The sequence below is a fragment of the Poecile atricapillus genome, chromosome 10 (assembly GCF_030490865.1).
Source record: "Poecile atricapillus isolate bPoeAtr1 chromosome 10, bPoeAtr1.hap1, whole genome shotgun sequence".
Taxonomy (NCBI): Eukaryota; Metazoa; Chordata; class Aves; order Passeriformes; family Paridae; genus Poecile; species Poecile atricapillus.
In genome coordinates this window covers 21,830,105-21,856,273 of record NC_081258.1, presented here as the reverse complement: position 1 = coordinate 21,856,273, position 26,169 = coordinate 21,830,105, and the positions used below count along the sequence as shown (strand labels likewise).

Sequence of the window (26,169 nt, the reverse complement as noted above, 5' to 3'; positions counted from 1 at the left end):
AAGCGCACAAAGACTCAGAGACGGGTGCAGGGAAAGCTGCCTTTATTGAAGGTAAGCGCCGCTCCGAAGCTCAAGCGGAGGTGCCCTCGCCGAGCTCGGGCTTCACGCGGAGGTGTCCGCGGCGGTCTGGAGCCTCACACAGAGGTGCCCTCGGCGGGCTGCGCCTCCTTCTTGTTGTCCTCCGGTTTCATGGCGGGGAAGAGCAGCACCTCCTGCAAGCAACGACAGCGTCAGCGGCCGCGCGACCGGCAACACCACATCCCCTGCACAGGTCTCGCGAGAGCTGCCCGAGCCCCGGCTCCGCTGCTCAGCCGCGGGCCTCAGAGGGCCGAGCAAGCGCGCCAAGGAGCTTTCCGCAGGTGGGATTCTGCGTCTTGAAGAATCTCACACAGCTGCATTGGCAAGCCCTGCTTTCGTCGAAGAGATGGCCAGCTTCGCCCAATCCCATTCCCTGTTCCCTGACAAACCCAGCAGTAGAAAGGCACTGCCACTGCTTAATGCTTACCTTGATGTTATTGGAATCTGTAAGGAACATGGTCAAGCGGTCAATTCCCATGCCCCAGCCAGCTGTAGGAGGAAGACCATACTCCAGTGCGGTGCAGAAGTTTTCATCAATAAACATGGCTTCATCATCACCTGCAGCTTTTGCCTAAATTAGGAAATCAACAGTAAAACGTGAGTTGTACAGAGCTACACACTACTGCTCCTGCTAACCCCTACCCAAAAGGAGGAATACTGCTAGTTGTAGCAGCCATATAATGGATGAAACCAAAGCCCAGTAGAGCTGTGCAAATGAGTAACAGACGAAGAAACCTCAGCACATAGAGAACTCTGGAGGTCCTCTGTACAGGTGCTCCCAAAATAGCTCTAGACTTGATTACTTTCTGACCTGTAAGTTTCCTATCTTGGCCAAGGCCCAGGCTCTTTACTTCAGTAAAAGCCATCTTTCAGAGCCATAAGGCAGCAGATGACAATAGAACGTATTGCTTTCAAAGGCTTTTGAGGTTCTTTATTGGTAGCAACTCCCCTTTCAATGTTTGCAGAAACAACAAAGAAGCATAATTGGTTGAATCATCAGTACCTACTCCACAGGTTTTTTCCTCTCAAGTAAAAAGACTAAAAAAACCCTACAGTGAGATGGCAACTCATGCACCTGACCCTGACAGCCTCCAACCGACAAAAGTCATAATAAAAAAAAAAAGCCACAGACCATCTCATATTTTAAAAAAGCCAAAAAATAAGTGTCAAAACAACAGCAAACATTTTTGCTCACAGGTTCAAGGAAGACTTTGCAGAAACTGTTATGGAAAATTTTTCTCCCTGAAATCCTGAAACGCAAACTGTCACCCTTCATCTCAGTCTCCACCTTAACATTAAATTTTGAGGCTAATTTTCATTCAATACACATAACCATATGTCTGCAAAGTCTGGCTATAATCATGAGAGAACTGCAGCAAGCAAATATACGACAGATGAAAAATTAAAAATATCTATAATATTATTCATTCTGACTGAACATTTTGAAACTTACTGTCAAGTTAGTTACTTAACATAAATTTATTTTCCTGGCTTTGACAATTATTTAAACCTCTCAAGCACTGTGAAACTATTAGACAGAACATGAAGATCAGAAACTCTTTCTGCAGACCACATTATTTGACCTCAGTCGTGTAGCCAAGCATGTATTCACGGATCTGTATACCAAGCTAATAACAAAATGAGTTTCAGTCACTCCTTTTGGAGAGTTACATAGAGAAATTTAGTATTATAAACCTGTCAGTAATTCCCAGTGTGCACCTCTATCCTGTGAGTCAACCTAAAATATTAGTACTCTGTTCAGTAAATTAAGATATTTCTTACACAGCATTCAAACTCTTACTGGACATGAAAATTTGTTTAAGAACCCAGAAGTATAATGTTGTATGACTACAGAAATACTTAACTGGGGGGGAAAAAACCAACTTTCGAGACACAAAACTTTTTGCACATTTGGGTTTTCCAGATTAGTACTTTGGGTGGAATAAAAAGGAAGATAATCCAAAACGTAGTTGCACTAAAAAACCTAATCAACAGCAGTGTTTGACCTTGTTTACCTTAAAGAGCAAGGTTCCTATAAAAGGAACTGAATTTTAATGACAGGCTTTCACTTGAGTGAGAAACACTCATTCAAAGTAGTAACAAGTCTTTTCAGCAGTAGGTACTAATGACAGAATTGGAACAGATATAGGAAATCCTCTTTGCTTACATGCCTGTATTACATTCATTGTCAGCAAAACACCATACCTTGGCCTGATCCTCAAAAAGCTGACGCTGTCGGAAAGGATCATTAAGTTCTGTGTATGCATTGCACACCTCTTTCTTCATTACAAAGAGTTCAAAGCGTTCTGTTAGTCCCGGAAGAGAGCGATGCCTGTGTGAAGCAGACAAAACAGACATACCTTAAAATAATCACACTTACAGGAGCAAACAGCACATACGTTACTTAGGGGCATTGCTCACACTTAGCACTAACAGCTGTCAAAATTTCAAAGTACTAAGCATCAACACACCTCTTCCACTTGGAGGATGGGTTTCACATCTCAGGAACCAATGTCTATCTTGTTTGTGTTAGAATTCCCAAACTAGTACATCAAAACCTCTGTTTTCACATATGCAATATTTGCATATTTATTTTTTTTTTTAAATAAAGTAGAATATTTGAGTTACACACTGACCATGTGTCATACTCTTACCATTTGGCAAGCGGACTCATGACCTGTGGGTGATCACAGATGAACGTAGGGTTGATACAGGTGACTTCCAGGAATTCACCAACTAACTGGGAAAACAAAAGTGAAACAATTACGCTGTAGTGTACAATTATGCACTTTCCTAGCACTGCCTTCACCAAGCACCCTAATTTCCTCTCTTTTGCTACTGAAGATACCAAAAATCTGAAGAGTTTCCAAAGTATTTCTGGTTATGGTAATGTATTCATCAACAGAGAGTGTGTCCTTGTCAGGTAAGGAAAAATGACACAGCAAAATCTGTATAATAATTCAATTTGCACATTACAGTAAGAGCCAATAGGAAAAATATCAAAAGAACAGCTATCAGACAATATTTGAGTACAAAGGAATACAGCTGATAGAATTATATGGTACTCCTATCCTTTTGGTCAGCTACATACAAATGAACACATCTCACAGACAAAACTGACCAAGATAAAGCAAATCTTTTAGCCACAAGAGAGCAGTTATCCAACTACAATATCCTAGTGTTCAAGTTAAGCAGACGTAAGTAAACTACATTTTGGTGTAGATGACATGAAAGAAGATTCTGACACAGCAAGTTTTCTCACTGTAATATAACAATAGCTGAAGTGCATTGCAGCATGTTTTTCCTGGTGCAGCTAAACCTTTTATTCTAAGAAATTTCTCTTGATACAGAGAGTGAGATCCTCAAAGACATCAGGATTATAAAAATATCACCTTTACTTACTTTGTCAAGAAGTCTGGCTGTTGTCCTGGGAGGTGGACATTCAACATTTCTCTCCACACAAAGGTTATCAAAGAATCTACGAGTTTCTGAAATTGCAGATGAAAATTAGAACAGCCATCCCAACAACCATTTTTTGCTCTTACTAGATCCTTCAACTCCTTCAAATCCTTAGACCCTTAGAGTGACTCGTAAGATCTCAGTGGCAGACATCATGGAAAACATGAGCTTAAATGTCAATCTAGAGAAATAGTGTTTGGTTTTATTTGTTTACAGTAAAATTGTAATTATTTTATACTTCAAAAATTTTACAACAGTTAAGCACACACCATGTAACTGCTGGACATTATTATTTGGAGGCTGGGGGGAGAGAGGAGAGAACTGGGGGAAAAAACAATCGCTATAAATTATATGAACTTATTTCCTTATGTCTTTTGATTCCAAGAATAAAACAGCACATAATTACTTTTTTAAGAAAACCCTGAATAATCATACACCCAAGCTACAATTACAGGCATGGAAACTCAACTGCACAAGAGAGAATAAGAAGCAAAAAGCTGGATCTCTTCAAGGTATCAAAAACTCCCTACATTAGCCTCTTCAGTATATCCTTTCACATATATTCAACAAAGAAAGAGGCAAAAGAGTCAGATCCTACCAAAGATGGCAAGGAATGAAGGCTTCTTTCTGGACTCAGGTAAACCAACAAAACCAGAGGAAAGGAATCACACGTGTTAGTACTACTTCAGAAAAAGCAGCTGACAGATTGTAGCCTGAGAACTTGCAACCTTTTGCCCACTTTCTGTTAAGGAAGAATTATAGGACATTCATACTCAGCATCTAACCTTCAGTTTCAAAACATTCAGTTGATGGAAACTTCACTCCTAGGACCTTTTCCAGATCATACACCATGCTAATTCGCCGGAAAGGAGGAGTAAAATCTATCTCATAGGCCTGTCCATCTTGACCATCTGGATGGTAAGTGATCTTGTAACTCCCAGTAATATGTTTTACCATCCCTACAAGAGGAAGGTGAGGTTTAGAAAAAGAGTATGTTACATAATAAGCAATTCTACCAGAGATTCTTACTAATTTTTTTAATAATATTGCATACTTCACCTGAAAGCAACTTCTCTGTAATTTCCATTAAGTCATGGTAGTCTGCATAAGCCATATAAAATTCACAAGTTGTGAACTCAGGGTTGTGAGTCAAATCAATTCCTTCATTCCGGAACTGACGCCCAATTTCATATACTCTGTCCAGACCACCAACCACCAACATCTAAATAAAAATAAATTCTGGTAAATACACTTTCTCAAAAGAACCTAAAAGAGCCCAAACACATGCAACTGCAATGCAACCTTACAAATCTCATTCATGAGACAAGTTCACCTTCCTTTAAAAATAATCCTCATTTTAGCTCCATTTGCTTTCTTTAATACAGTTTGAAGAATATAGGCTTAGCCATGAGGGGCTTGGATTTTACCTTGTGGTAAAGTTCTGGAGCAATTCTCATATATAAATTCATATCCAGTTCATTGTGGTATGTGATAAATGGTTTTGCCACAGCTCCACCTGGAATTACATTCATCATAGGAGTTTCAACCTGTAACAACAACAACAACAACAAAAAAATCCCTGTTTTCGTGAAATCTGCTTCCAAACCAGAAATGCATAGATCAAACAAACAAACAAACCAAAACAGCTGGTTTTGGTGACAAATCTGTATTTCACTTATTGTTCGGCATTTCAGTAAATGAAAACAATTCTGAACTAAAGTGCACTGAACAAAACTGCACTTTTTTTTATGCAGTCAAAAATAACAAATTACTGAATTAATCTACTGCTCTGAAGAGTCATTCATATTTATTACAAATGTGAACCTGCTGGGTTCATGTTATCCAAGCCAGGAACAGCGCTGTGGCATTATCACAAAATCCCTCCTACACTGCAGAAGATTAAATGAAACAAGGCTAAGTGCAGTTTCCTGCACCTAAGTCAACACAATCAAATTTTGCCTACAGGATGTAGAACTGGCTTTTATCTCCAAAGGCAAAACAGCATTTCAAAAATGTTGTTTTCACCCTAATTTACCAAAATATGGAAAGGACAGTAGTAGTTTGGAGTATTACCTTAATAAAATGTTCCCAAGCCATAACCTCACCAACTGATGAATAATCTTAACTTCACAAAGAGATGAAAGGAATTGCTCCCATTACATTTAGCTGATAAAATACACCATGCTGAGGCAATTATTGTCAGTTCTGTAAGTACTTTGTATATAAGCCTGACTATAAAACATCCTTGAAGCTAAGAAGTTGTAAACACATTCAGTATGCAGAGAGAAGCATACAGTGATGCCTTACCTCAAGAAAGCCCAACTCATCTAGAAAGCTACGAAGATAAGTGATGATCTTTGCACGGGTTATAAATTTCTGCCTCACATAATCATTAAGAATTAAATCCAAGTATCTCTGACGATATCTGGTTTCCTGAAAAGAATGTGTATCTTTAGAATAAGCTAGATAAAATGTCATGCCAAAGGAAAAAATACCAAAACAAAACTACTATTCCTTTGTTGACTGATAATATCAGCAGGTAACAAACATCATCCATTCATATCTATCTGTGGCAGTCCTGCCCATGGCAGGGGTGTTGGAACCAAATTATCTTGAAGGTCCCTTCCAACCCAAACCATTCTGTGATCTGTCAAACTGCCTCCAAGACTGACAGGTATGACAAATACCTTATCTTTGAGGCCAAAATGAAGATGAGGCAGCATGTGCAGGCATGGAGACAAGAGAGTGATTTCATAAGGAATAATACTCAGTTCCCCTTTCCTTGTTTTCCCAGGATTCCCCTCAACACCAATAATGTCCCCACGACGCAGCTTGCTGTTAACACGGAAATATTCTTCTTCGGATTTGTAGAGGCTGAAATTGCAAAACAGATGTAAGCATGTTTGTTTAAAATTCAACATTCCAAACAGTCCTCAAGTATCTCACAAGACAAAATCCATTAAAAAAAAAAAATATATATATATATATATAAAGTTATTTTAACAGGAAGTCAACCACAACATCTGAAGCAAAATATTACTTGGCTGCCTAAGCCAAACCACAGATGGAATAAAATATTCAAATACAGATATCTAGACCCCAGAATGCAGTGCAGTTTACAATGCTGCTCAGAATACCTCTACTTACCTGGAATTTGCCATGACCTGCAACTTGACTCCTTCACCACGAAGATCGTAAAAAATCAGTTTCCCTCCAGCAGCACGTTTTGCATGGATTCGACCTGAATATCAAAGTATGCTAGACATCAGGAAAAGAGTCCCTAGCACAAAGGATACAGGGGCAAAAGCTACAGTACTATCACTTAGAATCATCAGCTCTGAACGATTCACTAACTGTGAAAGAGTACCAGTTAAGTCTAAAAATGAAAACTAGCGCAAAAAAGACCATAAAACCTTTGGGTCCCAGAACCCAGAACCTGATCTTATAGTTGCAAGAGACGTTGCACAGGTCCACTCAGTCTGAAGGATATGTCCTGAATAGTTTAACAGTGCTACAAGGCTTCGTGAGTAAGAGATCAGCAAAACTCAAAAAAGACCAACCCCTCAATAAAAGTAGCTACAACTTTACATTTTTCTGTATCCCAGACAAACTTTTACCTGCCACTCTCACTGCAATGTTTGTCAGGTGATCTCCTGGCTGCAGGTGACTGTACTTGTCTATGAAATCTGAGAGAGATAAGTCAACATGGAACTTGTGGGGATAGGGATCTTCATTGGAGCCCTTAAGCTGTTGGACTGCATGGCTACGGATCTTGTAGTATTGCTGTCACCAGAAACAAATAAAATCAAATTATTTTATTAGAATCCAAAAATATGTTACAGGCTGTGAATTAAAATGCAGCTGCCCTAATGTAGGAATATACATCTCTCCCCTTTTAGCCATTTAATTACCCACGAATAAAAAAAAAATCAAATGCAAGTCAGTAAGATTTATTAACAGAACATCTAATATGGCATGGGACCAGGTGCTCACATTTGGATCCAAGCTCTCCTCATCAGTACCAACATTATCCTGAGAAGTCAAGGAAGGCTTATTTGAATGCTTTTCACTTTGCTCTTTCTGCTTTGCCTCTTTCTCAGCTGTTTTTCTCTCTGCCTTTAAACGTCTCTTCAGCTCACTGCAAAAGAGAAGGAAACTGAATGCAGGAAGTACTCTAATACTTCTACAGGGAAACGATTGGCAGGATTCTGCCAAAATCTAACTGAACAAATAACCCTGTCACTTCTCTTAGTTTTCCCACAATAATTCTTCAACAAGTTTAATCACTTTCTACTTTAAACTCCTCCACTTCATCCCCAACAATACAAACATTCGTCAAAAGTGAAAGCGGAATTAAACAGTTTAGACAGACCTCGAAGACGCGTGCCTACATGCTCAAGGACCTGACGCAGTCCATTTAAGAGCCTATCAGCCCTATGCAGAGTGTAAATGAAAGAAGGCAAACTCCCTCTGAAGTACCGTAGGGCTCCCGAAGCCACCATCGCGGTCCAGCCTATTCCCCATGGCCCTCAGGCTCCCGCCGCGCTCCTGACCCCGCCTTCCACGACTCCATAAGGAAAGAAGCGGGCCAAGCCAGACGCAAAGCACCGACCTGCTTTGGTCATGAAGTGCCTGCTGCCATCGGAGCGCGGGCGCGGCCCTCAAGACCCAGCTGCGGAGCCGCGCAGCGCTGGGGCTCAGCATGGCGCTCCGACGGGCGCCTTGACGAAGATACGCACCGGGCCGGCTGGATACACTTCACCTCCCCGGGCCGGCTGGATACACTTCACCTCCCCGGCCCGGCCCCACCTGACCACCCGCCCGCCCTCACTTTTTGCTGAGGTGCGACTCAATCTCCGCCGCGTTGCACTCGCTCGCCGCCGCCGCCATCTCCGCGCTGCCACCTCCCTTCCACTCTTGCGCGCCTGCGCACGCGGCGGTGGCGGTGGGCGGAGCTGGAGCGGCGATGGCGGGCGGCCAGGCTGGGGCAGCGCGGTCCCGATCGCTGTTCCTGTGGGATGACGGGCGTCCTATGCGGTTCTACCTGCGGCCCGGCCTAGCCAAGCTGCGCCTGGCACCCCTAGTGCTGGCGGGCGGGGGACGGCTGTGCCGGGTGCAGGAGCCAGGAGCCGTGCTCCTGGCGCAGCCCGGCGAGGTGGCTCCCGACGGGGCCGTGTCAACCGAGTACGTGACGGAGTGCGTGGAGTGCAACCAGCGGCTGCCGCTGGAGCCCTTCCTGCTGGCTGCCCGCGGCCGCCTGGCCTTCACGGAGGCGGAGGATGCGGCGCTGCTCCAGGCGGTGCGCGGCCAGGGCACGGTGCGGGTCAGCGGCCGTGCGCTGTGGATAGAGCTGGAGCGGAGCGGCCTGACACGGCACAGCTGGCAGGCCATGCGTGACCGCTACCTGCGGCACCTGCGGCCGCGGCTCTGGGGTGAGTGGGGGCCTGGTGGCGGCCGCGACCGTGGGTCCGGGCCCCGCGAAAGCCCGGCAGACGATGCCCGCGTGTTTCCGCAGAGCCCCCGCAGACGGAGGATCCCACGCAGATCAGGGGTCTGTTCGCGGCAGCTAGTCGGGAGTTCGAAAGCACGGAGGTGAGCGACCGGGGCCAGCCTGGGGAGCAGTAGCCGCCACTGCGCGCAGTGCTCGGGGCGGGTCTTCCTCGCTGTCACAGATGGCACAATAAAAACTCTCATGAAATGAGTTTGCACCGCGATATTCCTTCTGTGGCAAAACTGAAGGTTCCTGTGAGCTGTCGTCTACGTGGTTTGCAATAAATGGTGCCTCGCTGGTGCGTTTTTTCTTGATTCCCTGCCTAAGTTAACATGAGGTTTATGTGATGGGGATTGTCATGTTAAAAACTGTATTGGCAAATGGAAGTCAGCCTTTCACCTCATGTGAAAGACCTTTCTGCAGTTGCATCAACACTTTTGCCTTTTATGCTTAGTTTGTTCAAATTCTTCCTTATAGTTCACGCATTTCCGTGATCATGTGCAGCCTCATTAACAGATAGGGCTTTGCTTCAGTCACTAATTTTTACTGTGCCTAGTAATTTCTGAGGTTTTAATATACTATAGAGTCAAAGGTAGTTGGTTGCAGTGCTAAAAGATTTGCCAGAAACTACTGTGTCTAATTAGTGATTCTACTTCTCTTACTCTTAGTCAGAAAGTGACTCCTCGGATGTTGCACAACTTTCTACACAAGATGGAGTGGGAAGGTCCCCAGGAGAAACAGCATCTGATCTGAAAACTGGGCCAGAGGACTCTGCTTTCCCTGACATTCAGTTACAAAGGCAAGAAAGACCAAAGGCAAAAAGCACTGTGCTGGGACAGGTCATAAAAACTATGGAGAACTTCATGGAGAAGTTTGCTGTGGACCTGTTCACTGTTACACAGGCCTTTCTGAAAAACAGCGGTGATGTGGAGGCTACTTCATACTTCCTGCAGACAGGGCACCGCTTGGATGGGTACCCTGTATGGAGCAGAGAGGATGATTTAGAATTGCAAAAGGATGATGAACATGTCAGAAATAAATTGATAGCCAAATTTGGAGCTGAAAATGTAGCAAAGCGGATAGTGTTTAGAAAGAGTTAACGAGGACAAAGTTCTGAAGTTTCAGAAATGCTTTAAAGAATTTTTTTTGCATTAAAAGACCTGTTTTGCATCTATACTGATCTAAGAAATGCAGCTGCTTTAATCCGAACAAAGTAACGCTTGTACCAGGCCATATATTCTAGTTGGGAAAAGTACACTAGCTTTCAGGGCTATGAGTAATAGTTGAAGTAGGAAATGAAAGTTAAGAGAGAATGATCAGAGGTTTTGTATCTATCACCTAAGTTGTGGTTGAGAGAGAACACCGTTGCTAGGATACAGTCATAATCTGAAAAACTCAGTACCTTTAGCCTGAAATTGGTCACTTATTTAATATTATTTGAAGTGAGTCCTAAAAATCTGGAATTCATTCTTTTGGTGAAATAAAATGGGCTGGTAAAGGTGAAGTTTGTTATGGTTTTGTTTTTGTGGGTTTTTTTGTTTGTTCATTTGGGGTTTTTTGTTGTTTGGGTTTTTTTTTTTACCTCTCTAAAGAGTTAACATTTCGGGTTTTTTAGCATATTGCACTGTGGTACTCAGAAAATTGGGGTGAATTGGGAAATGGCTGATGTTAAGCCAAATTAAAATTATACTGAAAATAAAAAACTATATAACCAGACTGCTATTTCAGGAAGCCACTGCAACACTTACTGATTATTCAAGGATGTAACCAAATGTAACCAAATAAATGCTAAAACAGCACTATGCAGTGTTTCACTGGACTAGAAAAGTGAGAATTATTTGGCATAGTCATGCTATTCAGACCTTGAACAGTTATTTGAGATTTGTTAGGAGCCCAGACAAGCACTTAATGAGTACAAGACAACATAGCAATTTTTTTTTTTTTTTTTTTTTTTAAGTAGAAATATTACCAGCTTGGTTTGAAATGCAAGTTTTGCTGATGACCAGCATTGTGGACCAAGTTCATGAACAGGAGACCTGTAACCTCTTGCAGCTGAAAACTCCCATTCTAGCTTGAGCTGTGTGCACATCTTGGCAGCACCATGGTGTTGCAATGGTCTTGTTTAACAAAACTGCTCTAGAATTCAAAGTGAGAGGTAGAACACATTAAATAGCTGCAATATAAAATGGTCAGATTTACTCTATCTTTTTATAATTCTAAGTGGCACTTTATTTTAAGAGTGAGTTTGTCTTATTGGGGCAATTAGTCTAAAGTGCAGTGCAAACTTCTGAGACCACACAGAGTGTTTTTGCCTTCACAGAGCCGTATGGACACATTTTCTAATGCTGGGGATGTTCTAATGCTTCCCATGTGTGCTTGGTGCACTCAGTAGGTGTATGAATTAAGACACAAAGACTACAGTTTACTCAGTGGTGCCCTCTTTCATCTGTTACGAACTCCGCAGGTACGCTTAGTTGTGCATGCACTTAGGTCTAGGTCTCTTTTACTAGATTAAAACCTGGAGGACTCAAAAATGACACTGTATCATATGGTTCTACTTCTGATTCTGTCTTTTCCCATGATAAAAATCCTTGTTTTCTGTGCCTTTTTTACCTACAACGCAGTTACGCTCCTTTCAACATGCTGGAGACAGTTTGGTTTTTGTATTCATCTCAGGTTCCTGTACTATCACAAAAGATCAGGAAGGTTCTTTTTGTAGCTCAAAGAAGTTTCTATCCGTTATGGCCTGGAGCAATATTCGTATACCTGGAAAAGTGAGCAAAGTGGCAATGCACATACAAGAACTTTGAGTTAAAGGCAGTTCTACAGCCAGAAATTCTGGGTCGGCAAACTATTATCTGGAATTTGGGTATTTCCTATTTGCTTCCTTTTAGAGTTACCCAGCATTCATCAAAATCAATTAATTTCTGTGCTTTCATAACTAGAGCTACCAACGAAAAACTGATGTTATGCACCAGTTTGAAGAGCAACAGACAGGAATACCACAGATTCAGCTTTTAAATGTCCTTTTGACTGGAGACTTATATTTCATTGGTATAAAAACAGTTTACTCTTCTAAACTTGCACCATGTAAACTTAATGTTTGTTTCTAAACAGACTTCTGTGATCTTTATTGCATATGCCAAGGGATGTAGTCATAGTTTTTACATGTCATCATCAGCATCTTGAGATTTTGGGGGGGTTTTGTTGAGTTTTCTTTTTCCTCCTCCAAAAAGTATTTTAAGTTATCTTTGCTCGCATTAAGACAGCTTTAAATTTTCATGTGACCAGACTGGCAACAGACTTTGCTGTTTCCAGAAAAAAAGAAAATCTTACTAATTGTTGTATTGAGGAAGCATACCTAAAGGACTGTAATAAAGATACACTGAAATCAACAATCATTTTCTCTGCATTTTCTCTGATTAAGCTTAGGAAGCAGAAGTGAAAGTAAATTTCAAAACAATACATTAGGGAAATGCATCATAAGTTACTTTCATGTAATTTTTTTACTGGCTGGAAAACACTGAAGGTTTTTATTCAGGTAAACCCTTGATACACAGAATTGATTGTGTCCACTGGAAACAAGTATTCATAATAAACTTAAGCTGCTCAAGCTGACATTGGTTAATGTAGGGATAATTAGCAGTGTGCGGGAAAGAATCTATTTTTGCTCAGAATCTGGCTTCTTGGCACTTAAAGTAGGAAGCTCTCTATTATGACTTCAGTGAGAATGAGCTTTTATCTGCTTTTAGCTGAATATGTTAAGGTCTGTTTTAAAGACTATAAAGAAAAATAGTGAGTCTGTGCTTCTCTGGTACAGTATAACTCCCACTTCTCTATGTCAGCTTGCCTGCCCTAAATTTGCATAAACACAGTGTAAATGCTGAAAGCTACCTCGCTTTCAGAGAACTTACTACCATGATTCCAGTGCTGCCTGCTCAGCGTGGATTTTGTCCTTCAACAAGATCCCTAGTAATAACACTATTATTTCCATAATACGGTATCCTGCCCTTTTCAGGGATTAGGGATTTAGCTCTAGAAATACAGATACCCATATTGCTAAGGTAGCTTGTGTTCTGTAGACATGTGTTAGACTCTGCAATTTACACATGAGAGAGGATGTTCAGAAATAGGTATCTGCAGGCACTTCACTCCTCCCCAGATCTGGTAACAAGTTTTTCTTCTTGTCTTCTAGAACACTTAAAACCAGGTGAAAACAATTCTGTTCAGGTTTGAACAGAGAGACAGTGGAGAATAGCATAGTCCATTAAACACTTTTTTGTGCTCTAAGAAAAGAAATACTCTCACCAAATATTTCAATGGGACAACTTCCTGCTCTTCTCTTGGTTTCATCAATCCGCTTCTGTTAACCTATCTTCTCAGTTTCGGTACTTATGCCAATGAAATCTGTATCTGTACCTTGTCTTTAGGATCTCAACCTTAGCACAAATTCTTCTGTCACCCATGTGGTCTGTGGGAATTCCCAGGAAAACAACTGTTCTTGGGTTTGAAAGCTAAAAGACAGAATCATTTCAGCTAAAAAATAAATGGATTCACATAATCCCAGAAATGGTTTCCCACATGAAAACTCAGGAGTTATTATTTTCAGCAATAGCTGGTTTATTCCATTTTCCCATTATACACTACGTGAACACAAACATTTCCCTACTTTTGCCACCAGGGGCGGATACTCAGGCACACAAATGGAGCAAAAGGAAAACTGGTCTTGAAAACTCAACCATTCAAAAAAAACAACCCAAATCCCAACATCCTTCCAGAAACCAAATGTCTGGTCATCCTCACATCTTTTCTGGCACTACATATCCTGCGTGGCAGCATGTCAAGTAAAGGTTTATTTATTCAGCTTCCTTTTATATTTCCTCTTCCTTTGCAGCACAGTTGCTCCACGTGGTTTCCCTAGTCTTCAGCTGTGGTCTGTGGAGGGGTTTTGAGCTTCTGCTATCTGGTCCTACTCCTTTGACATTCTGTATGCTCCAACCTAAACATAATTAATTTGGAAAACAAACTTGCATTACTTTGGCCTACATTGTGGGTGAATCTCCAGGGGTCTTAGAGAGTGACCCTGCTGAGAGCTCTTCCTGAATGTAGTCAGGGTTCTTGTACCACTTGTCCTTGAATCCATGCACATCCATGCACACATTCCTACACTTCTATGCCTGCACCTCTAGCCTCTTTTGCTCTAGTGAACAGTTCAGCACTCTGCAGCCTTCAGAGAGTAGATATAGAGACCAGCTTTTCTGCCTTCAGATTTTGATACTCAGAGGAGTTCTGGGCAAACAAAAGATCCAGAGACATATTTTTCTGCTCTTCTTCAGATTGAACAAGGCGGTAGCCCAGCAAATCCATTGCATCTTTGCACACATTTTGCACTTTTTCTATTTTCTGGAAGGGAAGTGTCTTTCTCCAGGCCTGGGATACTCTCAGTGCATCTCTTGACCCAATATCAAAGGCCTGTGCTCCATGACCCTTCCCATGGGTGATGTTGTGCACCCACTTCTGAAGCTCTGGTGTGAAATAGAGTTCTGCAAACCTGTACATCTGAGCAGCCCTTGCTAGTGGGTCTCTGACAATGTCTTCATAGCGAACCAGCAGATACCGGTCTTTCAGGAAGCTTGGAGCAGCCTGTCTTCCTGCCTTGTATATCTCAACATGGCTTTTGCAGATTACTTGCATTGTGTTGTAGGGTCCCATTTCTCCCTTTGTCTTCTGAGACCCCACAATAATGTTACTGTCACGTTTCAGGTCTGCCATTGTATTCTCTCGGGACCTGAACACAGCCCGAGGATCACGTACCAAGTGAATGATTTTGAGGTTCAGGGATGGATCAGTGAGAAGCGGATAGAGAACTTTCAGGTCAAAGAACCGAACTTCCTTGATGGCAACATGGCTATAGGTTTTACAAGCTTCCTCCACCTTGCTGAATGGGTACTTGCCACAGATTGTTTTGCAGTTGCCTGCAGTGATTATGTCACTGCGACTGAATGAGTCACAGGCAGGTGGGGAGCACAAGGCTCTGCTTGTCTCCCACTGAAATAAATCAGACTTTTTCTTCTGGCTAGACATGTAAGCATCAAACACAGACATGTCACACAGAAAGACCGACCTGACTAAGTCCCGCACTGCCATGTGTAAGACATTTGCACTGTTCTGGTACATCCTAACCCAAACATGCCATGCAGGCTCCATCAGGTAGAAGACACTGGGATGCTGGCTGAAGATTTGTCCAGTGAAGGAGGATCCTGATCGCCAGGAGGAGAGAATGAGGATGTGGACAGGAGAAGGTTTTTCTTCCATGTGGGCATGGTAGCTGCAGGGTAGGAAGTGGATCAGAAGGAAGGACAGAACTACCAGAATCAGGAGCACCTGCACTCTTCTAGACTTCACCATGATTGCAAGGGACCTGCAGAGACAGAGGAAGTTCAGCATCACAAGATGATGAAAAAGGCAGGATGTGGTGCATCAGGCTCCTGTGCATCTCTGCAGGCACAGGGTTTTGGAAAGTTGCCACACTACTAGTGACACTGTGGCAACCACTGCACAAGGGGTCTTTGCAAAGGACATAAGTACTGCAGGGCTGAAGGTTTTCTGCAGCAAAACCACCGTTTCTCAGTAACCCATTCTAATACAGTCTGAGAAGATACTGAAAAGCTTGTCTGCATTTTTATCAACATTTAAGAGCTAGTTGAGTGCACTGAAGTAAATTGATACATACAAATATGTACTTCATGCACATAATCCCTGCAAAGGATACTGGCAATTTTTATTAAAAAAAAAAAAGACAGATGGAAAGATGCAAAACCTCACTTTCTGTGGAGAATTTAACAGTTCCACATTGTACTTTTAAACACCTACTCTGACCAATATTTACAATTATTTTTTATGCCAAAATGCTGAAAACATACAATGTAGGTTTCCTTTTATTTTGATTATATGCCTTTTGAAATTTCAGGAAATACTTATTGTCAACACAGGCAAAACTTCACATACCAAAGGAAGAAGCTTGGCACTGTAATAAATGCAAGAACAACAATATCTCCTCCACAGACTGAACTTTGTAGGCAATTCTTCTAGAAAGACTCATCTTTCTGTAGGCAGGCTTAACTGCTTACCTGCCCTACTAGCCCCCTTCTTAGCCTAACTCCTTCTTAAAGACTGTCACCTGCTATCCTTTCCTCTAACCCCACTCATTCTGTAGGTCTTTTATGAGAAGATGTACAGTAGAATGTGCTAGTTGAACTCAAAGGTCTGCCCAAAGCTGGCTCCTTGTTTCATATGTCAAACCTCTTTTCTTCCTGTGGAGGATGGCTGAATTATTGGAAAATGTCTAATAATTTTCATGCCACTGGGGATATGGCATGAAAATGCCACAGGGAGAATTCATAGCCTGAATACCAGCTGGCATAGGAATCTGCAGGAAGTACACTACTGAAGATGGGATCTGAGGCAGAAAGATTTAATTAATTTTTTTTAAAGTATATTAAAGCACACTTTACCAATTATTCCCATCTTGTGTGCTCTTCTTCTGTCCCCCAGCAGTGCCTGACTGTGCCTCAAATACAGGTTAGGTGTCTGCAGCATGGGTCACCCCTAGGAACAGGCTCCTTGGGCAGTGCTGAAGCCCAGGCAGTAGGGAGTGCTCCCCATCTGCCAGGTTGGCCGTTTAGCTGTGCCACAGTAGAGACGGATCTCTCTTGCTAGTGCAGGTACTTTATGCTTTCCAAGGTGAACTAAAATTGAAAATCTTTTCTGGTTCCTAGCCATGGACAGTCTTTCCAGGGAAATGCACAGCAAGACCAGACAGAGCAGGGCCTCTAGTGCAAGAAGTTAATCCCAGACAGAGCAGCATCTGAGCCCAGGCCCTTACAGCTTTGTACACTGCTTTTGTGCAGTCCACAATTGCACAAGACTCAAGCAGCTATGTCCATGCAGAGCAGCAGCCCCCCTACTCAAGCAGCAGAGGTATAAACTGACTCAACCAGCTGCAAAGCAGACACTGCTTCCCTGCTACATGCTTGCCATGTCATCTGGGTCCATAGTAATTATGAATGTTCCCAAAGCTTCCCTAACCTCCTCCTTATGCTCTGCCACAATTTTCCTCTGCAGCAGAACTTTCAGACTAATTTCCATGGGGATGCCTCTTCTGGTAATTCATACAGTCATTGCTGCTAACCAACGAGGAACAGTACTAATCTGTGCCTCCAAAATACATGCATAAATTGGCTTGTTTACCTAAATTACCTACTGTGCACTTGTGCTGAGATTAGGGTTTATAAAGCAGCAATTATAATTTCTCAGAATAAGGAACAATAGGCAAGTTTGATTGTTGCCAATAGGTGCTACCACAATATGAATTTTACTTTAGTAATGTCTTGCAAGGATGGGGCTGTGCATTTAGTGAGGGACCACATTATTCTTGTCTCCTGGACAAGAAGCCCTTTTTTGGTTACACAAATGGTCTGTAGTGTTCAGATCTGACAAAGAGCTGATCCAGGTTGCTATTTGGACCAACCCTAGGAAGAGCTGCAAAGACTGTTGTAAAAATAAGTGATATATCAGCTTCTTCCTTCCAAATGAATATAAGCAGTGTTTACCAAAAGTCCTGGCTTCCAAATGAACTTTGATAATGTCACTTCCATCTGGCACCATTAATATTGTTATTCTAACTCCTGACAAATTTCCTGGAATATAGCCAGAAGCTATTAATTGAGAAAAACTCTGTTGAGCAGACATGAACAATGGCATAAAGGTAGATACCCAGGTAGATTTAAAACCACAGAAATAGTTGTTTCTTTGGAAATCTACATGTGAATTGCCTGAGTATGAGAATGGAATCAATTTTTTTTTAGGAAACAAGAGTATACTTTTATCTCAGATCAAATCAAGGTGCTTTAGACATTTCACAGAGTGATTTGCCATCACAAGTCTGTTCCATAGAGAGTAGAAGGACTGAAGTGAATTGTGTGCCTGATGAAGAGGAATGAAAGAGCAGCATCATACTATACTATCATGCATTCCCTAATATGAGAGAAATACTAATTATATAACTTTATTTTTCACCACAGTATTTCTCAGTCATGGGAACTGGCACATTTCTAAACTAAGGTCTCAAGCTTAACCACATTTTCTCTACAGCAAACGTCTGGAGTCACCAGTGTTTCAGTTAATTTCATGTTGCAAAAGTGAAAAAATTAAGCCCTCACAGTGCTGCCAAGATCAGCCCAAAGTGATTGAGACAATCTCAGCTGCATAACTAGAAAAGCACACTGTCACTGTGTGCTAACAGGGATGAGCCAAGATTTGGCTGAGAGAAGAAAGAACTGGAAGAATCTCAGGGCACAAAGGATGCAATGTAGAAACTACCCAAAAATACAACAATCCAGTGTCAACATGTTAGCGTCTCCCACAGCAAAGGTATGAAAATACTGCCTGAGCAGCTTGTTAAAAAAAAAAAAAAAAATAAAAAAAAAAAAGCAGTCTTAGTCTTTTCCAGGAGCACACAAAAAAAAAAAAAAGAGGCAAAGAGCAAGCGTTACAGAAAGCAGTAAGCAGCCCAAGGGAAATGTACCCGTGAAACACATGAAACATACTCAGCATTGGGTGCCATATCCCCAGATTACAGGTTTATTGAATGTCAGCATGTCTCTGACAGGTGTGAGACAGTTACAGCCCAAAACCACCTTGTGCCATGCAAACTAATGTTGAGTGTGCTCCCAGTCTGAGGAAGTTCTCCAAGCAGGTATAGGTTCCCTGTTGCTGTAATGGCAGCAGTATAACAAAGAGGATCTGGCACCAGAGAAGCTCCAGTCACTGGTCTTTGATGGCACTGATGGTTGTTCATAGTTTTTTCAAATGCTGCTTCAATTGGCCTGGTCAGTTTCTGCAGAATTAGAAGTCATCTTCCCATTCAGAGGTGAGCAGCTGGCATGACTGTCACTAGTGGGAAAGCTCAGCAGGGGCACTGAGAAGACTGGAGAAGCAGGAGCTACCCTCTAAGCCAGACCCACAGCTTCTATCTGCAGAAAATTGTCACAACTTGCTAGCATCAAGAGCATCCATGCTAGATAGCAAGAAATGGTTGAAAATCTCACCTTAACAAGTCCTCTTGAAGCACCAGCAGACCCGATTCAAGCAAAGCTGCCCTCACACACGTTCACTGCTGTGGTACATACGCCTCCAGGCAGTCACACCAACAACTGTGCATTCATGTACAAGCACTCTGCCTTCATGCTGGGGTCTCACATACACAGGTGTTTAACTCCTACTTACACCTGTGCCTGCCCCTTCCTGTCCTCTTTGTGCACATCCCAGCTCTAAGACTGACTGCTCCATACTGCCCGCCTACTTTGACCAGCCTGGAAATAGAAAACTCCACCCTGCACTAAGCAAAAAGTACGGAAATGGCAGTTTCTTGCAGGGATGTGAATGACCAGGTGCTGCTAGTAAAGGAGTAGGGCCAGAGAGTTCATGAAGGAGACAGAGATACTTTTAACTCCTATTGCAGGCACCAAAAGAGACTGCTGCCTGTAAAAGCAGGAGCGGGGATGTCTGTAGAGTGTCAGAGCAAAGGACAAGCAAGTTGCAAGGAGGACCAGCTTGCCCACCATGAGTGCAGAGATAGGACATTACTTTCCTACTATTGCTATGGCTGCTTGCCATGTCAGCAGCTGCAGTTTCACATAAAATCTTTTTACCTCTTTGTCTGTACCTTGCTTGAATTAAACATTTGGGGCTGGTAAAGAAAACTGTGTGAAAAGACAAGCTGTGAAAGGAGCAGCTGGACTTGGCCTGTTAATGATTCACCAGGGTGCTGGAGCTGCAATGGGACTGTGCCAGGTAAGGTAGTGAAACAGGGCAGCACTGGGCTCAAGAGAAATACTTCCACACAGAGACAGTTGCTTTGGGTCATTCCTATTCCAGATCTCATAGATTCTGTCACACAGTCTGGACAGATATGGACCTCTTAATGGTGTCCTCTTTGTGTTCCCAATGACCTCACTACTGCTCTCAGGGCAAGTGGAATATAGGGGACAGCAAAAGAAAAAATCTGGGCAAGGCTGGTGCTTCCAGCAGGAGGGGCAATCTGAATGGGGCAGGTCATGTTCCCTTTCACTTGTTGCTTTGCAAACACAGATGGTCAAGCCCTGGTAACCCTGGGCTGGGAAACAAGGTGAGAAGTTGGCAGTGGTCCAGGTAGGGCCCTGTGGAGGGCCACGCAATGTTCAGTGCAACCTGGATTTCTGCTATGTGTTCCCATGCCCTGTACTGACACACAGGATTTCCTTGTATGTCATTAGGCCTTTGTAAAGACCACACTACCTGAGTGGCCCCTCCTGAAGGATTATTCCCCCCTGGCCAACATTTGCATAAACATAGATGAATCAAAACTTCAGTTCCAGCTGTATGTAGTTTGCCCAAGATATACTGATCCCTTGGCATCAATATGTCTTTATGACAGCACTGAATACTATTGCACAGTCATCTTGTCAAAGGGTTGAGCAGATTTTTCTACTTGTATAGACTCCACATTCCAGTTATTTGCCTGAGCTTTCCACAGGGCATCCTCTGTGGTATGAGTAGTTGCACAGGATGAGAATATGCTTTCTTGGATTTGAGCTTTGGGAGGACAAACTGGTCTGGCATACTGTATTTCCGAGTGACACTTGAAGGAGGAAACCTCTGGCTCCTGAAAACAAACATCATGCTTCCCATACATCTCACTCAAAAGCTTTATGATGCAAAGCAGAAGCATATGGGTCAGAGTAATCCCAAGCACAAATACAGGCCATGTGGAAAATGGACTGATATCAGCCCTAAAAAGAACGACTTAGGGGTGTTGGTGGACAAGAAGCTTCACATGAGTCAACCATGTGTGCTGACAGCCCAGAAAACAGTCATGTCCTGGGCTATGCATCACCAGCAGTGTGGGCAGCAGGACGAAGGAGGAGTTTCTTCCCCTCTACTCTGTTCTGGTGAGGCCCCACCTGGAATACCGCATCCAGCTCTAGGGTCCTCAGCACAGGAAAGACACAGGCCTATTGCAGTAGGTCCAGGGAGTGACACATTTCTGTTTTCTACCCTCCCTCTGTGGACTCAGAGGCTAGTGAACTCTGTGAACTGCCCATGCAATCACACTTTGTATTTCTTACACCCTGAAGAAGTAAGCGAGATGTAGTCTGCTGCCAAGCATGCATAAACAGATCACACCTGACCCAGTGCAGCAACAACAGAAGTAGGCTGAGGAGTAATGCCAATGGTGTAGACTAGAGTTTAACACCAGTAAAAGTGCTTACCCTGGAGATGCCTCCCTACCTGAGAACATGTTTTTGACAGCTGATGAGAGAACCAGGTACACCTATGGCAGTGAAACCTGATCAGCTGTAAGGTTTGACTAAATCCATGCCCTGTCTTCTGCCATTATCTAGAGGAGACGCCTAAGGAAGAGGAAAAGAAAAACATTTCCTCCCTGAAGCCAGGGATCTGGAGTACATGATTCACCTCTCTGAATGCAGATGTCCAAAATAAGCTAGAGAGTGATGCTCTGGAAGCTCCTATTTCTTTCTGTTGGCTGTGACAAGAGTGGACAGTGATGTCTGTGAGTAGACACAGAAGCTGTCTAAAATCAGATCAAGCTTGTTGTTGCATTTTTTAGCACCTAGATGTTTTCCTGTTCACTTTTCCAGTCTTGTTTTGAACTTATTTTTGGCATCAACAGGATTTCCTGGCAATATGGGTATGTTTAGCTGCATGTTGTGAGAACTACTTTCCTCTGTTGTGAACCTACATATAAAAACTGTATTTGGTATAATGACAATTTTTTAAATCAAGAGAGACAATGAGTAATTTCTCCCTATTTGCAGTCTTCAAGCTATACAAGTTTTTTAATATATGCACTTATATGCCCTGAAGAACACAACTCATACCAGGCTGATATCTAAAGCAGCTCATGGTAATCATGCTGTCAAAGTCTCTATCACTTTCATGTGTGTGTGTGATGGGATAGTTCACATTTTCTGCATCTCAAAGGTATGATGCTGGGGATCTGCTGTAAGAGTCAATGCTGTGACTATGCATTGGCAAATGTTTCCCTTTCAAAGCAGAAGGATTTCAGTTGTTTTCTAGCTTATACTTCTGAAGCTGAAGAAAATGAAAATGTGTGGCTCTGCAACACTGAGTGTGATACAAAGCTGCAATGTTGCTGCTCACATGAGGGCCATGCATGGTCTCCTGTGCTGATCAGTGGATTTGAATAGCGCTATATTGTGTTTTGAAATGCACAGGAAAAACCCTGCTCCTTGCAGTAAAGAAACTTGACAGTAATTTACAAAAATAAAAAAAAAAAGTCTCTATGTCAATTGCTCATTACTTTCATTGGGATGAAGGCAACAGAAAGGAACTCTGCTTTCAGAAAAGAGCCTTTTTTGGTAGGGGTGGTGTATAGAGTCACCCTGGTTGCTTTAGAAATCATCATTCATAGAGGATGGAAAGAATGCAGCAGTGAGGGAAGCTCCAGAATGCATAGGAGCAGAGGTGCAATGCCTATGCTAAATTCCAGTTAGAGCAAGTTCTTCCTGAGGAGAGCAGATGTTGCCCTGTATGCCTTTCAGAACAAGGAAAAATAACTGATATGAAGTCCTATATGGTGCCATCTCTCCAAGGACAGGCTGGTGTGCCTGTGGCTTTTTTCTTGTGTTTGAGGTAAGTTTTAAAGTTATATTTTTATTTAGAAGCAGTTTGAGATAAATAGACTTGTATGAACTGGCACATAAGAACCCAAAGTCATGTTAGGCAAGAGCAAGGATAGTGGCTGACCTTCTCCTTCTCTCATCCTCAAACAGTTGCAGTATCATTTATTGTCTTCATTGTAGTACAGCACTCCAATATCAAGTGGTGGAGGAACAGGAAAATGAGAACACATGAGAGAAAGAAGGTCACATAATACTTTACCAACACATTACAGTAATGGGAAAAATAGTAAGAAAAAAAAGGTATTTATTCAATTTTTGAATTAATTTCACTGGTCAGCTTCTGCCTTCTTTACGTACATAGGCAGTCTAAAGCCAGAAATCAGCACAGAAACTGAAGCTGGAGCAGAGCAGCTTTAGTTTAGTTTAGAGTTGAGAGAAACAATAGCAACAAGCAGACCTGAAACACGCATAGCCCATGCAATGCACTGGAGTGCAGAATATCCTGTGCTAGCACCAACTACTTCTGTCAGGTATCCAGGAAATAAGTCATTCAGACTTACTGACAACACCTCTTTGCTTTGGCAAAGCTTCAGGGAACACTGACCCAAGACAAATAAGAAAAACAAAGACAATATATGACAAAGCAAAGAGCTGGTATAGATCTGGGCTCCCAGCACTGTAAGAGCCCATGCCAGAAAGCCAAACTATGAGGAAGATTACAGTGCTTCTGCCCCTTGGAAGGCTCTTCCAGTGCTGGGGACCGAGGTTGAAGGCTAGTGTAGAGCATACAACCTCAACCTTGTTCTGACCAGTTGTTAAGCTTAGCTAGCTTGGTAGGTGCCTTCTAGCTACTGGAACCCTGCTGAGGATGTGTCTTGTGTGGCTGTCCTGTCAATGGCGTGACTTTGACCATGCTAAGCCTTCCTTCTCCTGCAGAGCTCCTCTCACACTCTGGTTTACAAAATCCCTCCCAGTCACCTCAAGCAAGTACTGTCTCCCAGCCCATTGTGGCCACCTCCTCTTACATCCATGGTCTCTTCCTGGCCACTTCTCATGCTTGTGGAAACCTGTATGTGCCTCTGGTGGGTAATGGCAAGTCAAATAATAATACCAGCCAAAGATCAGCTCCTTTGGCCTCTGACGGAGCAGCACACCCTGGGAGAAAAAGGTTATGTGCTAGGCCTCACACACAAAGTTTTTCACAGACACCTTCCCTTGGGGTTCCACTGCCATGAAATGCTCAAGCCTTACCTGAGCTCCCGGAAAGGCTGGGCTATGGTTCACCAGGCCCTCCACCATCATCCGCCAGTCTGCTTCCTTGCAACCATCCTAGGTCCAAATCAGTGAAAACCGCATCTTCCCACTGCAGGTGTACAGCATGGCTATGTGATGGCAGAGAGCAGGCCAGTGTAGACAGGCTCTTGCAGCCAAAGGCCATAGTCCCAAGGCAGGAAGACCCTCAGGGACCCCTCTGGTCTACAGACCTGCTGAAGGCAGTCAGGGTTACTGGAAGATGGAGTGGGCAAGGTCAGAGCTGGAAGCCAGGCTACACTGAGGTTCCTAAAGCACCTGGGGGAACTGATGGTCTCACTGCTGGCAGGTGCAATTTGTCCCAGCTTGCCTGCAGTGCTGGTTCCCTGTCAGGCATGGACCTACTACCAGGCCCTTTGGATGCTGATGACACTTCAAGCTGACAAGTTCCTTCCTTTCCCAAAGAGAGCACTAGGCATGAGGTTGGCTCCTTGCCTAAGTCTCCGTAACTGAGGTAAATCACCCTAATCCTAAACATGGCTGGCCCAGACAGCACAGAAAAGAGCAGATGCACAATGCAAGCCTGTGCCAGGTTATACCACTGTTAAGTTATAACTCAGGCTAGTTTGTATGACTGTCACTAACCTACGCCCACACTATGACGCAAAGCATCTGTGAGTATAATACCTGAAAAATGATACCAGCACATTTGCGGTTTAGTGCTAGTTTGCTATTGCATCAGGGAAAACCTAGGTGTGGTCAAAAGGCAGTGATACATTTACAAAAGATGACAATGGAGGATGTGGCCTTGAGAAATCTAAATATCCTGAGATTTATGAAGTATATATATGCCTATGTCTCTGGCTCTCTCAGTCTTCCCAGTCAAATGCTGCTGGGTCAAAAGAAACAGGATTGTGTTCATTATTGCAGAATATTGGCATGTTAACAGACATCTCTAAGGGGACTCCACAAGTAAAGGGGTTCCTGAAAGAAGAGTGATCTCAAAGGATCAGGTTTCTCTAAAACCAGGATCTGTTTATTAATAATGGGTATTAAAGCCACAGAACCTAAGGTACATGGAGAAGAGTTGAAGGAAGCAGCTGGTACTTGAAAATTGTAGTAGGTTCAAGATGGCATAACAATGCACCAACATGCTGTAAAGGCCTCCTGGTCCAACAGATCTTCACACACCCACCCTGCTTATTACTTGTCAATGTTTTTTCTTAAGCAGCTCGGGTGATCCACTCTATTTGAAGGTCTAATGGCATGAAATCTCCAAAGGTGTGTACCATTCACCCATAGCCTCAGCTTCCTTCTCTTTTTGTTCTGGAATTGGTTTCTTTGAAAGAAAAAGGTTTAGCATAGACACTCAGCTGACGTGTCAAAGACCTTTCCATACAGTGCCACCTTTCTCATTTAGCCCTCCCCTCTACCAAAATCTGCTACCCAGATTTTGTACTGGGCAAGGCAAGGGGAGACAGTTAGACAGTTATAGAATCTGGCAGGACTGGCAGTGGGTAATCTAGAGCTAGCTCACTTTTCCTGTCATTGGAGAGGCAGGGTTGACCTGTGGGTCCCAACTCTGTGGGAGGACGGGTGAACAAAGCTTAAGGTGGCAATTAAGTTGCCCCTCTGACAGTTCCAGAAATAGCTCCTGAGCATCTCACTAGAACACGTGTTGCAATGGGCATTATCATCCCCTCCCATTTCCACTGAATAAACAGACAACAGGCCACCAGTTCCTTATTACTTTATGCAGCTGACGTATTCAGCAGTCAGTAACCCTGGTACTGCTGGTATGTCACAAACACCACATACAGCAGGAGCCATGGGGTGCCACCCCACGATTCAGCACTACAGCAGGAAAGGCATGCCAAGCCTTGAGTACTTAGGCATGGCTGGCTCCAGTCCTGGGGATAGCTGCCTCCCTGCAGCAGAAAGCAGAGCATCCACTGCTCTGCTGGGGTCTACAGTGGGGGAGGCTGAGGGCCAAGGAGAAGGAGCAGACAGGACTATTCTGTGGAGAGTGGACAGGCTGCCACAGCAATCTGCCAACATCATCATGGCAGGAGGGGCTGGCTCCAGTCTGTCAGGCTTGCACAGCCCATCCTACTCTCAAGGGTGTGGGTTTCTTTGGGGGCCTGAATCACTCTCATCATACCCCTGCTGGCACACAGGATGGCC

At 43.2% G+C, this 26,169-nt stretch overlaps 3 protein-coding genes across 5 annotated transcripts; 1 reads left to right on the top strand and 2 right to left on the bottom strand.

Moving 5' to 3' along the window:
• Window positions 1–25: 25 nt before the first annotated feature.
• KARS1 (lysyl-tRNA synthetase 1) lies at window positions 26–8,502 on the bottom strand. Of its 2 annotated transcripts, none has more exons than XM_058845830.1 (14): window positions 8,369–8,502; window positions 7,531–7,675; window positions 7,155–7,320; window positions 6,685–6,778; window positions 6,225–6,411; window positions 5,845–5,970; window positions 4,965–5,084; window positions 4,597–4,759; window positions 4,323–4,496; window positions 3,481–3,566; window positions 2,733–2,818; window positions 2,284–2,410; window positions 506–649; window positions 26–212 (listed from the first exon to the last, which is right to left on the bottom strand). In XM_058845830.1, the coding sequence occupies exons 1-14, from the start codon at window positions 8,425–8,427 to the stop codon at window positions 135–137; spliced, it is 1,755 nt and encodes a 584-aa protein (XP_058701813.1). In that variant the 5' UTR covers window positions 8,428–8,502; the 3' UTR covers window positions 26–134. The 2 variants fall into 2 exon arrangements, with proteins under 2 accessions (XP_058701813.1, XP_058701812.1); XM_058845829.1 differs by lacking the exon at window positions 8,369–8,502 and adding an exon at window positions 8,150–8,299.
• A 1-nt stretch (window position 8,503) lies between these two features.
• Window positions 8,504–12,426, top strand: TERF2IP (TERF2 interacting protein). The gene is made up of 3 exons (XM_058845856.1): window positions 8,504–8,969; window positions 9,053–9,129; window positions 9,697–12,426. The coding sequence occupies exons 1-3, from the start codon at window positions 8,504–8,506 to the stop codon at window positions 10,126–10,128; spliced, it is 975 nt and encodes a 324-aa protein (XP_058701839.1). The 3' UTR covers window positions 10,129–12,426.
• A 1,231-nt stretch (window positions 12,427–13,657) lies between these two features.
• CHST4 (carbohydrate sulfotransferase 4) lies at window positions 13,658–26,121 on the bottom strand. Of its 2 annotated transcripts, none has more exons than XM_058845853.1 (2): window positions 23,986–26,121; window positions 13,658–15,449 (listed from the first exon to the last, which is right to left on the bottom strand). In XM_058845853.1, exon 2 carries the CDS (start codon window positions 15,434–15,436, stop codon window positions 14,258–14,260), a length of 1,179 nt encoding a protein of 392 aa, XP_058701836.1. In that variant the 5' UTR covers window positions 15,437–15,449; window positions 23,986–26,121; the 3' UTR covers window positions 13,658–14,257. The 2 variants fall into 2 exon arrangements, with proteins under 2 accessions (XP_058701836.1, XP_058701835.1); XM_058845852.1 differs by lacking the exon at window positions 23,986–26,121 and adding an exon at window positions 19,138–19,307.
• Between the last annotated feature and the right edge of the window lie 48 nt (window positions 26,122–26,169).

Bases quoted from the DNA above. Each gene is read 5' to 3' on its own strand.
- KARS1 (XM_058845829.1), bottom strand. From the start codon at position 8,241: ATGCTGAGCCCCAGCGCTGCGCGGCTCCGCAGCTGGGTCTTGAGGGCC. The intron at 5,971-6,224 runs GTATTTGTCATA...CATTCTTTTCAG, and splicing joins ATTTTGGCCTCAAAGATAAG to GAAACCAGATATCGTCAGAG. The intron at 2,819-3,480 runs GTAAGTAAAGGT...TTGTTTTCCCAG, and splicing joins CAGCCAGACTTCTTGACAAA to TTAGTTGGTGAATTCCTGGA.
- TERF2IP (XM_058845856.1), top strand. From the start codon at position 8,504: ATGGCGGGCGGCCAGGCTGGGGCAGCGCGGTCCCGATCGCTGTTCCTG. The intron at 8,970-9,052 runs GTGAGTGGGGGC...GTGTTTCCGCAG, and splicing joins CCTGCGGCCGCGGCTCTGGG to AGCCCCCGCAGACGGAGGAT. The intron at 9,130-9,696 runs GTGAGCGACCGG...TCTTACTCTTAG, and splicing joins GGGAGTTCGAAAGCACGGAG to TCAGAAAGTGACTCCTCGGA.
- CHST4 (XM_058845853.1), bottom strand. From the start codon at position 15,436: ATGGTGAAGTCTAGAAGAGTGCAGGTGCTCCTGATTCTGGTAGTTCTG.